This window comes from Podarcis bocagei, assembly GCF_964188305.1.
Source record: "Podarcis bocagei genome assembly, chromosome: 10".
In the NCBI taxonomy this organism is placed as follows: Eukaryota; Metazoa; Chordata; class Lepidosauria; order Squamata; family Lacertidae; genus Podarcis; species Podarcis bocagei.
In genome coordinates this window covers 68514004-68526174 of record NC_138135.1, presented here as the reverse complement: position 1 = coordinate 68526174, position 12171 = coordinate 68514004, and the positions used below count along the sequence as shown (strand labels likewise).

The 12171-nt window shown below is 42.0% G+C and overlaps 1 protein-coding gene across 1 annotated transcript in view; it reads left to right on the top strand.

The window, feature by feature from the left end:
• Positions 1–12171, top strand: part of TBC1D22A (TBC1 domain family member 22A) — a 125422-nt gene that overhangs the window by 27764 nt on the left and 85487 nt on the right. The window contains exon 5 of the mRNA XM_081211655.1: positions 11125–11195. Within this exon, the coding sequence (XP_081067781.1) occupies positions 11125–11195 (71 nt within the window). The remainder of the gene's footprint in view (positions 1–11124; positions 11196–12171) is intronic.

Sequence of the window (12171 nt, the reverse complement as noted above, 5' to 3'; positions counted from 1 at the left end):
AAGATGAGATAAAAACATTTATGATTAATTCCTGAATATCCACGTAGGGCTGGGAATGGCTCCTGAATAGATACAGTCAGTCGGTGTAGAAAATCTCATGCTTTACCAGCTGAGCTATCTGAAGTCACAATTCATCATGGTTTGGCTTAGCGTTACATAAAGCCAGGCCGTTGTGGCCCTAACTTAGTGCTCTACTAACTAGGCTTTAAAACTTAGTTATCCTAGCTTCTTTTGAGAGAAATTTTACAACAGAAAAGCTTAGTAATATCTCAGAGAAGATGCTTCTAATATCTGGGCGTCTACTCAATGTCATGTATCCTTCTGCAGAGCACAGCTTGTGTGGAAATGTTTGAAATGAAACGTAAAAGGAGAATTAAGTATTTGCAGGAAAAATCCTCAACAATGGCTTTATTCCCCCTTCCCCATTCAAACAGAATGTATGTATATAAACAGATTAGATCAGGTAAACAAACTTATGCGTAAGTATTCTGTAATGACTAGACAAGCAGTTGGAAAACACAGCAATTGTGTTTTGAGTAAAAGTATTTGAACAAATACTTGTTTTTTCTATTATTTAAATCTTCTGATTCTTTGATAGCATGGAAGCAGATCTCTTTGTCTGTCTGCATAGTGAGTGTGCAATGCAGAGATTGGAAGATGAGATGAAAAATGCTTGAAGTGAGGTCACTGACTGGTTAAGACCTTTATGATTTCACTGATACCACAGATATTCTAAAATGTGCACTGGAAATGCCCTTAGATCTCTTGTAGATGTAAAGGTACCGGTAACTGTAAGTTGAGCAGGTAATGTGTGGCCACTGCACATTTACCAGGCCTCATGGAGAATGTTATAATAATCTGTCCATAAAGAGGGACTGTGCACATTTCCTGGTCATGTGTAGTCTTCCAGGAGGAATGCAAGTATCACATTTGTATTTTGTACATTCTCTGGGCATTATGCACAGTTTCCAATAAACAAGTCTCTCTCTCTCTCTCTCTCTCTGTGTTTGTATACATATATATATATATATATATATGTAGGTTTTGGTGTCTTCGGGTGTCTTCCCGTGTAAGAGTTGGGGTGTCTAGGCGACGTTTCGACGAGGTCTCACTCGTCATCTTCAGGCTGGTGCTTTCGGCTTCTTGTTACTAGAACAGAGCAGGATCTCAGTGTTTGAGTTCCTATAAATACTGTTGAGGGGGTGTGGTGTATAGCCTCCAACGTTCTGGGCAGATAGGAAGTTCCTAGGTTAATGTGCCTTTTCTTCTTTTGTTCATTAATTACTTGAGGGATATCTTGAGTGATTACTTGAGTGATATTCTGAGTACCACTTAGGAGGGTCATTAGGTGTGGATTAGTTGCTAAAGCTTTCGTGTCTTGACCTCTTGACCTTGTGAAGAGTTTTTCTGAGAAGATGGCTGTACTGCACTTAGTTGTGCTCTGGCTTGGCTTCGTGTATAGGGGCGAGCTGTGGTTTTGTGCCCTGTGCCAGCCAGATCTGTGTAGGGATTGCAGGGGGGTGCAGCATCCGGAGGTGCCACTATGGTTTGGCTACTGGATGGTGTCTGTAATTTATCTGTGGAGAGGGTCTGGGTTTGGGTCTGGTGTGGTTGATTGGAGATGGCGTTCTGTGTGCCTCTGGTTCTGGTGTCGGTTTTTGTGGGGAGGGCTAATTTCCAGATGTCTGGCAGGCGGGACGTGTCGTCACGCTTGTTCATGTTGTGAGGGTGTTTCTCTATCTCGATGGCTTCCATGATTATTCTCTTGTGGTGATGTTCCATGTTAAAGAGCAATTTGGAATCTGCAAAATTAATTTCGTGTCCTGTTTCTTTCATGTGTTGGTAAAGAGAGGAAGTTTTTTCTTCTTTTTTGACGGCATTCTTGTGTTCTGCGATACGTGCATTTATTCGTCTGTTTGTTTGTCCAATGTACGTGGCTGGGCAGACTTTGCAGGGTATTTCATAGACCCCTTGGTTTTCTAACTGGATTTTATCTTTTGGGTTTCTGAGGATATTGGCTATTTTTTGGTTGGTGCAAAAGGCTGTTTTGATATTGTGTTTATGGAGGATTTTGCTAATTTTATCTGTAGTGCCCTTGATATAAGGAAGGAGGGCCATGCCATTGTTTTCTTCTGTGTCTTGGTTTTTGGGGGGTGTTTCTTTTTGGATTAGCTTCGTAACCCTGTTTTGCTGGTATCCGTTGGCGATTAACACATTTGAGAGATTCTGTAACTCAGTTGTCAAGTGGTCTTTGTCAGCCAGGCGTTTGGTTCTGGAGATGAGAGTCTTGGCTACGGAGTTTATTTGTGCAGGGTGGTGGTGTGATTGTGCATGTAAGTAGCGGTTGGTGTGTGTTTTTTTCCGGTAGATAGTGTGTCCTAGGGAGCCATCAGGTTTTTTGTAGATTAGGACGTCAAGGAAGGGAAGTTGGTTGTTGGCTTCTATTTCCATAGTGAATTGTATTTTGGGGTGTAGGCTGTTGAGATGTGTGAGGAAGCTATCTAGTTTTTCCTTCCCGTGTGGCCAAATTACAAAGGTGTCGTCAACATATCTGAGCCAAAGTTTGGGTTTGTGTTCTGACTTGTCTAAAGCATTGGTTTCAAAGTGTTCCATGTACAGATTTGCGATGACCGGTGAGAGGGGTGATCCCATAGGTGCTCCTTCTATCTGTTTGTATCTTTGTCCATTGTGGATGAAGTACGTGTTGGTTAGGCAGTGGTTGGTCAGGTCCAGGATGTATTCGGGGGGATTGTATTTGTTTTGAATGGCTGTCAAGGCTTCATTAATGGGCACTTGTGTGAAGAGAGATACAACATCGAAGCTCACAAGTAGGTCATCGGGATGTAGGTTTTGCTTCTTTATTGTTTCTATGAACTGGAAGGAGTTTGTAACGTGTGAAGCGATAGATTCTGCATAGGGCTGAAGTTGCTTAGCGAGAAATTTAGCGAGATTTTGTAGAGGTGAGCCTATGGAGCTGACTATTGGTCTGAGTGGTGTTCCTTCTTTGTGTATCTTGGGGAGACCGTAGAGTTTGGGGCATCTGGATGATTTTTCTCTGGGGATGATTCTTAGCTGGATTTCTTCACTGATAGGAGAGGCTTTTATTTTGGATTTGGTGGTTTTTTCCAGATAGGTGGTGGGATCTGTTTTTATAGGTTGGTAGGTAGGGTCTTGGAGTAGATTTGATAGTTTTGCTTGGTAGTCCGATGTGTTCATCACAACAGTGGCATTACCTTTGTCTGCTGGGAGAATGATTATGTTGTTGTCTTTCCTCAGGTTGGTGAGTGCTTTCTGTTCTTCTTTGTGTAAATTGCTTCTGGGTGGTTTGCTGGAGCAGAGGATGTTGGTGACTTCAAGTCTGATTTTATTGGCTTCATCTGGGTTGATTTTGGTTAGGCTAGCTTCGACTCCGCATATGATGTTTTCCGTGGGGATGCGTCTCGGGGCGACTGCAAAGTTGAAACCTTTGGAGAGTACTTTGGTTTCAGTTGAGGTGAGGATCCTGTCTGATATGTTATGTACTGTTTGTTTCATGGGTTGTTGTGGAGGGTGGCTGGGCTTCTGGCGTTTCTCTAGTTTGTGGAGTTTGTTGGTGTGTATGTCTGTCTTATGTGAGGACTCTGTTTCAGCTCTCCAAACAAGAGAGAGAGAGCTGAAACAGAGTCCTCACATAAGACAGACATACACACCAACAAACTCCACAAACTAGAGAAACGCCAGAAGCCCAGCCACCCTCCACAACAACCCATGAAACAAACAGTACATAACATATCAGACAGGATCCTCACCTCAACTGAAACCAAAGTACTCTCCAAAGGTTTCAACTTTGCAGTCGCCCCGAGACGCATCCCCACGGAAAACATCATATGCGGAGTCGAAGCTAGCCTAACCAAAATCAACCCAGATGAAGCCAATAAAATCAGACTTGAAGTCACCAACATCCTCTGCTCCAGCAAACCACCCAGAAGCAATTTACACAAAGAAGAACAGAAAGCACTCACCAACCTGAGGAAAGACAACAACATAATCATTCTCCCAGCAGACAAAGGTAATGCCACTGTTGTGATGAACACATCGGACTACCAAGCAAAACTATCAAATCTACTCCAAGACCCTACCTACCAACCTATAAAAACAGATCCCACCACCTATCTGGAAAAAACCACCAAATCCAAAATAAAAGCCTCTCCTATCAGTGAAGAAATCCAGCTAAGAATCATCCCCAGAGAAAAATCATCCAGATGCCCCAAACTCTACGGTCTCCCCAAGATACACAAAGAAGGAACACCACTCAGACCAATAGTCAGCTCCATAGGCTCACCTCTACAAAATCTCGCTAAATTTCTCGCTAAGCAACTTCAGCCCTATGCAGAATCTATCGCTTCACACGTTACAAACTCCTTCCAGTTCATAGAAACAATAAAGAAGCAAAACCTACATCCCGATGACCTACTTGTGAGCTTCGATGTTGTATCTCTCTTCACACAAGTGCCCATTAATGAAGCCTTGACAGCCATTCAAAACAAATACAATCCCCCCGAATACATCCTGGACCTGACCAACCACTGCCTAACCAACACGTACTTCATCCACAATGGACAAAGATACAAACAGATAGAAGGAGCACCTATGGGATCACCCCTCTCACCGGTCATCGCAAATCTGTACATGGAACACTTTGAAACCAATGCTTTAGACAAGTCAGAACACAAACCCAAACTTTGGCTCAGATATGTTGACGACACCTTTGTAATTTGGCCACACGGGAAGGAAAAACTAGATAGCTTCCTCACACATCTCAACAGCCTACACCCCAAAATACAATTCACTATGGAAATAGAAGCCAACAACCAACTTCCCTTCCTTGACGTCCTAATCTACAAAAAACCTGATGGCTCCCTAGGACACACTATCTACCGGAAAAAAACACACACCAACCGCTACTTACATGCACAATCACACCACCACCCTGCACAAATAAACTCCGTAGCCAAGACTCTCATCTCCAGAACCAAACGCCTGGCTGACAAAGACCACTTGACAACTGAGTTACAGAATCTCTCAAATGTGTTAATCGCCAACGGATACCAGCAAAACAGGGTTACGAAGCTAATCCAAAAAGAAACACCCCCCAAAAACCAAGACACAGAAGAAAACAATGGCATGGCCCTCCTTCCTTATATCAAGGGCACTACAGATAAAATTAGCAAAATCCTCCATAAACACAATATCAAAACAGCCTTTTGCACCAACCAAAAAATAGCCAATATCCTCAGAAACCCAAAAGATAAAATCCAGTTAGAAAACCAAGGGGTCTATGAAATACCCTGCAAAGTCTGCCCAGCCACGTACATTGGACAAACAAACAGACGAATAAATGCACGTATCGCAGAACACAAGAATGCCGTCAAAAAAGAAGAAAAAACTTCCTCTCTTTACCAACACATGAAAGAAACAGGACACGAAATTAATTTTGCAGATTCCAAATTGCTCTTTAACATGGAACATCACCACAAGAGAATAATCATGGAAGCCATCGAGATAGAGAAACACCCTCACAACATGAACAAGCGTGACGACACGTCCCGCCTGCCAGACATCTGGAAATTAGCCCTCCCCACAAAAACCGACACCAGAACCAGAGGCACACAGAACGCCATCTCCAATCAACCACACCAGACCCAAACCCAGACCCTCTCCACAGATAAATTACAGACACCATCCAGTAGCCAAACCATAGTGGCACCTCCGGATGCTGCACCCCCCTGCAATCCCTACACAGATCTGGCTGGCACAGGGCACAAAACCACAGCTCGCCCCTATACACGAAGCCAAGCCAGAGCACAACTAAGTGCAGTACAGCCATCTTCTCAGAAAAACTCTTCACAAGGTCAAGAGGTCAAGACACGAAAGCTTTAGCAACTAATCCACACCTAATGACCCTCCTAAGTGGTACTCAGAATATCACTCAAGTAATCACTCAAGATATCCCTCAAGTAATTAATGAACAAAAGAAGAAAAGGCACATTAACCTAGGAACTTCCTATCTGCCCAGAACGTTGGAGGCTATACACCACACCCCCTCAACAGTATTTATAGGAACTCAAACACTGAGATCCTGCTCTGTTCTAGTAACAAGAAGCCGAAAGCACCAGCCTGAAGATGACGAGTGAGACCTCGTCGAAACGTCGCCTAGACACCCCAACTCTTACACGGGAAGACACCCGAAGACACCAAAACCTACATTCCTGTACCCGTGAAAATCTACGAAAGCATATATATATATATATATATATATATATATATATATATATATATATATATATATATATATATATATACACACATAGACATATATATATATATATATATATATATATATATATATATATATATATATATATATATATATGCTTTCGTAGATTTTCACGGGTACAGGAATGCAGGTTTTGGTGTCTTCGGGTGTCTTCCCGTGTAAGAGTTGGGGTGTCTAGGCGACGTTTCGACGAGGTCTCACTCGTCATCTTCAGGCTGGTGCTTTCGGCTTCTTGTTACTAGAACAGAGCAGGATCTCAGTGTATACACATAGACATATATATATATATACACACACACACACACACACATATCTATCTATCTATCTAATCTACACAGATATATATATATACACACACATATCTACACACATATATGTGTGTGTGTGTACACACACACACACACACACACACATATATATATACACACACCCCACCCATCTGGCTGGGTTGTCAACAGTATGCAATCTGCACCCAGTGGGTTGCTTTTGACCCACTCCTAATCTTTTGTGGCTCACAACATACCACTTAAGCAGGGAGAAGAAGGATTAATCTTTTCTGCAGTCCATCTTCTTTTCCTTATCACATGGATTACGGATAGAAGAGAATTTTAAACCTTTCTCCCTCTCCCTCCTCAAAAAACCTCCTCCCACCATCCTGATGAAAATTGTCACCCTCTGCTGTTATTAAACTTAGGAAAAACTTAGTAGTAACATGTTCAATCATAATTGGGATTGCTGGGGAGGGAAGAGTGTACCAGCTGAGGTAGGATTACCTAGCAGGAAAATCAAAGACGAACAAGAGAGGGAGTATAAAGTATTCCTGGTCCCATCTGCTGCCATTTTTGACCCTGCACATTTGTTGACAGATTCCTTCCAAGAGAATTCAGCTTTTTTATGGGAAAACTGCTAATCTCCTAATCTCATTGATGTAGTCTTTTTAAAGGGGGAGGAACTCAACACCCTTCTCTGCATTTATGAAGGGATCAACTGCTAGGCAAACAGGTCTCTTAAATGCACTTGCAGCATCTGGTAATGATACAGCTTGCATTAATTATCTCTTGGCTCAGTAGAGACAAGGCTGTCAAGTAGCCAAACCTCAGGAGAAAATGGGTGGTATCCAGTGATGTGTCTGAGGAGATTTCACCCCTCCCATACCCAAGAATCTCCTGACCATCTCCTGATGGTCTCTGCTGACTCTCCACAGAGAGAAGGAGGCGTGTCCTGCCTATCTACTTATTCTGCCCAGCAACATATCTGTGTGTGTGTGAGAGAGAGAGTCAGTCAGTGTATCGGAGAGAGTGAGAGTGTTAGAGATCCTAGAGATTAGGTTGCTGCTAAGAGCAGCTGCAGACTCTCAGTGTAGCATTGATTTATGCTTAGAATATTCAGCTCTGTAGATAGCTTTGTATCATAGTTATAGTTATAGAATAAAAGGAAGATATTCTACAGAGCTGCTCTCCGAGTGGTTTATACTCTGCAAGACTCTGCAAAACTCTGCTGCGCAACGACTGTAGTATTGAGACAGTGAATCCGGTGCTCTCAGCTCTAAGCTGTGAGTCCACAGCACTGTGACCTGTTCCTGTGAGAAGGAGGTCTCTGGCGGTGCTACCCAGCTCGCCCAGCCCAGTCGGGGTTGAGGTACACGAGTCCAGTTGGCGCACTGGCTCTAGGGCGATGCTGACAGTGTCTGCCTGCATGTGCAATGAAGATCCACTTGCACAGTGGGACTTATGATTTCTCTTCTCCCATCTGCATGCCTCCAAATTCTGCCCTAGAGGGTTCTTCAATCATCTGGAGCATATTTGGGTTAGCGGGCCACACGAGGGGAACTGCAGGGTGCAAGGAGAAGTTTAATCTTGAGCTCCTTGTCCCTAGATACAAATGAATTTCTTGCAAATCCAGTACCTTTTTCATTCTTGGGCTTGCCAAAATGCAGCATACTAATTCCGTGTGCTTATTGTCCACTGTCCCTGTCTCTGGCTATTTACTAATCTCGCCCAACTTTTTTAAAAAAATGAGTGGGACCGGTGAACTAAAGGAAGAAAAATCCTGAATGCTAATGCAACCTTTTTTTTACTGCATCTTTTGGATTCTGGCCATGTGCATCAAGAAGTCACAAGTGGGCAGACTATGACTAGCCTCGCAGGGATGAGGGCAGAGGTTCCTGGTCTTTCTAACAGATGGCTCCATGACACTTCTGAAAGGTGAACCTTTTTCTAATTCAAATACAAGATGGCCTGCTGAGGAATTGGCTTGCTGCCGTATTGTTCAAGTATGTTTTGAGACTTGCTTCTATAGCTTTATTTTCTTAGCTTGTATCTATGGCTCTCTCAGCTATACATAGTTGACAATGTGGATCTGTGAACCTTATTCAGGTTCCTCAGCAATGCTGGCTAGCCAGCCTCTTTTTAAGAACGTTTGAATTACCAGAAACATCCAGCATTTGTAGAGAGCATTTATGGCATAGCTTCTGCTGTGTTATAAACTTCAGTATTATCTACCTACCAAGACTACTGGTGGTTGGGATATTCTCAGGAATGTGTTGTGCCTAGGAAGATATAATTGCATTAATCTGCTGCTTGCTAAAATGATGTTTAAAATTGCAAGTAATGCTTAAATGCTTCTTGAAATAGATGGAATAAGGTGTAATCAACCTAATGTGCTGAAATATTTCTATTAATATATCTTGTGCTATAGTAGGACGAGACAACTTGATTTTCGAATTGGGCTTTGAGGGAGAATTTAGAATGTGACATTGAAGATAACTCCCTCTTTTATATTAAACGGCATTATACTAAACTGTATTAAAAATATGTTTCTCTCCAGGTTGCCAGGTGTTACAACAGGGTGTGATCAAAGGGAGCTAGCATTTTGTGTTGGACTGGGAGTTGGGAGACCAGGGTTCAAATCACCACTCAGCCATGAAGGTCTATTGGGTGAGCTGGGGCCAGTTACTGTCTCTCAGCCTAGCTTACTTCACAGGGTGGTCGTGAGGGTAAAATGGAGAAGGGGGGGCAGTGTTTTAGCAGTGGCAGCACAATAAGTACATATGACACCATGGCTTTCTGGCATATTACACCGATCCTGGTCCGACTGCACTGGCTACCAATTAGTTTTTGGGCCCAATTCAAAGTGCTGGTTTTGACTTATAAAGCCTTAAACGGCTCAGGACTGCAATACCTCAAGGACTGCCTCTTTCCATATGAACCTACTTGGACCCTGAGATCATCTTCTGAGGCCCTTCTTCATGTGCCTCCTCCTCGAGAGGTCCGGAGGGTGGCAACACGAGAATGGGGCCTTCTCTGCAGTGGCTCCCCGTCTGTGGAATGCTCTCCCCAGGGAAGTTCACCTGGTGCCTTCATTACACACCTTTAGGTGTGAGGCAGAAACGTTCCTTTTTAACCAGACCTTTGGTTGATCTGATTGACATCCTATGCCCTTTAAAAAATGTGTTATTGGGTGTGTGTTATTGGGTTGTTGTTTTTATTTTGATTATATCTATTGTGGTTTTTATGTTGATATTTTCTGTGAACCACCCTGAGACCTCCGGGAATAGGCTGGTATATAAATTCAATAAATAAAATAATAAAATAAATAAAGATGACTGCACTACCCCGAAACTGGAGAGATGCCTTTCATCTGAATCTGCCATGGTTGGCCATTTTATTCTGCCTCCTTATTCTGCCTGTTCCATGTATGGGATTATATAGGTGGTGTTTTATAACATTTAAAAAAAAATATAAAAATAAGATGTAAGCTGGCTTTTCAAGACAATCCACTTCACCTTGCTTCGTGATAGGGTGCCTTTTATAAGTGCCACACAAGCTAAGAAATTATCAGTTCCATTCCAGATTGTATAGTCTTCACTGGTCAGTTGTTAGCAAACAGAAGGAGACAGCATGGTTTCAGTAACAACCATGAAATTCCATATATTTCTGTCTGAGTTGCAACACCTGTATGATCTATGCTTTATGAAGGCAGCTTTATCTTGTAGGTGACTTTAGTGGATGCAATGTGCCATATAATTCCAGTCCAGATTGCATATGTGCCAGTAAATTGCAGTATGTGTGTATTTATTTCCAGAGATAAAGGGATGTGACCAGCCCTGTGGCTTTGAAAGTAGTCCTGAAGTAGGTCTGGGAGAACCTGCCAATCTTGAAATGTTTTTAAACTACTGCTACGGCTCCCTGACTATTGGCTATGCTGCCTAGGGGTGATGGGAGTTGTAGTTCCACAGTGTCTGTAGGATGGCCACATCCTTCCTTAGTGCTGCAAAGTTTCCAAAGTGCAGTGCAACTGTATTGTGATAAAGGTTTTTCTTCCTCTGCTTGGGTGCTGTAAGATCAAACTGTTAATTTTGTTACAGACCTACTGAAGATCCTTATTTTTGTTCTTTAGGATTATGTGACACAGGATCCATGTCCCCCCCCCCCCTTATCAGTGATGATGTTTAGAGCCCAAAGTTGTGGTCAACTGTTCTTATGCTTCATGCACAGTGCCTTGTATGACATATACCATATTTTCCCATCTATAAGACTAGGTTTTTTTCCTTTAAAATAATGTCAAAAATTAGAGGGTGTCTTATACACTAGGCCATCTCTCCCCATTTTCTTAAATCTGAACCCCCCCAAAAAGGGGGTGTCTTATACATGGGGACGTCTTATAGACAGAAAAATACAGTAACTTGTTAATGTTGTATAGCTTGATATATAACTTGGTATTTTTCTATTCAAGTGGCCTTAATTTGAATGCTTTTTGGTGCTGGTTTCTAACTGAAGTTTGCTCTTTCTTTTTTGTTGGGAGAGTAGAAGAATTACGGAAGTTGAGCTGGTCAGGAATCCCGAAAGCAGTTCGGCCAATTACATGGAAGCTCCTTTCAGTAAGTACTTCAGTATTTTGTGATGATAGTGTTATTTCTCTCACCACATATAATTTTGCTTGAGTCATAGCTAATCAGTAGCGCTCCAAAACAGTGTGACAAAAAGGACGTTGTTCTGTTCTCAATTTCAAGCTTGGTTTGTCATAAGAGAATAGAGTAGTAAATCATGACAAGTGCTGTATTTTTCTTTGTTGCCCTCCCTCCCCCAGCTCCTAAATGCCTTGTAGTGTTAAATAAAAAATTAGTTTCAAACAATAAAGTTAAGTATATTCCAACTATGTGCATATGTGTTTCTTACAGTATTGGTGTAAATTAGAAAATGGTGTTTATTGATAAAGGTGTTAAGTAGAATTGTTTCCTTGCTTAGTGGCAAAATGTTTTGAGGAAGGTGTATATATCTATGGTATCTTGCACCCAAGTGAACATGAATTCTGCTTCATCAGCGAATATTCATGTTGGCTTTTTAACATTCCAAGTTACACATCCCGCAGTTTAGCACTGTTGAATTTTTTAGAGAAGACTTAAAACAGTGTTCTTTTTTACCCCCCCCCCTTTTTTTGAGGAAGATCAATCTGTGGGGAATGTGAAGTGTTCACTTCAGAAGAGGTCTGATTTCCAGTGTTTAAAAAGATTCTTTCTTGCTAATGAGTCTCGATAAATTTCTAGGCTTAGTGCTTTCTAATCCAAAATTCAGATGCAGCTCTTAACAGTGAATATTTAATAAGTAGTCTCTTGCAATTAAAATTAAGTACACAGAATGCAGTAGCTGTTTTTTTACTTCCCCTGGTAAAGTATACATTTAAAATGCTGACTCTTCATCCTGAAGTTCAAGCCAAGTTAGGCCATCTATTTACCCTATGATGCTGGCTTGATAGAAGAATGGGAAAAGCTATAAGCCATGTTGGCTGCAAGGTTATTACTTTGATTAGATTGGGATTTTTTTAAAGAAGCAAGGCAGAAATTGTAAAACGTTCCA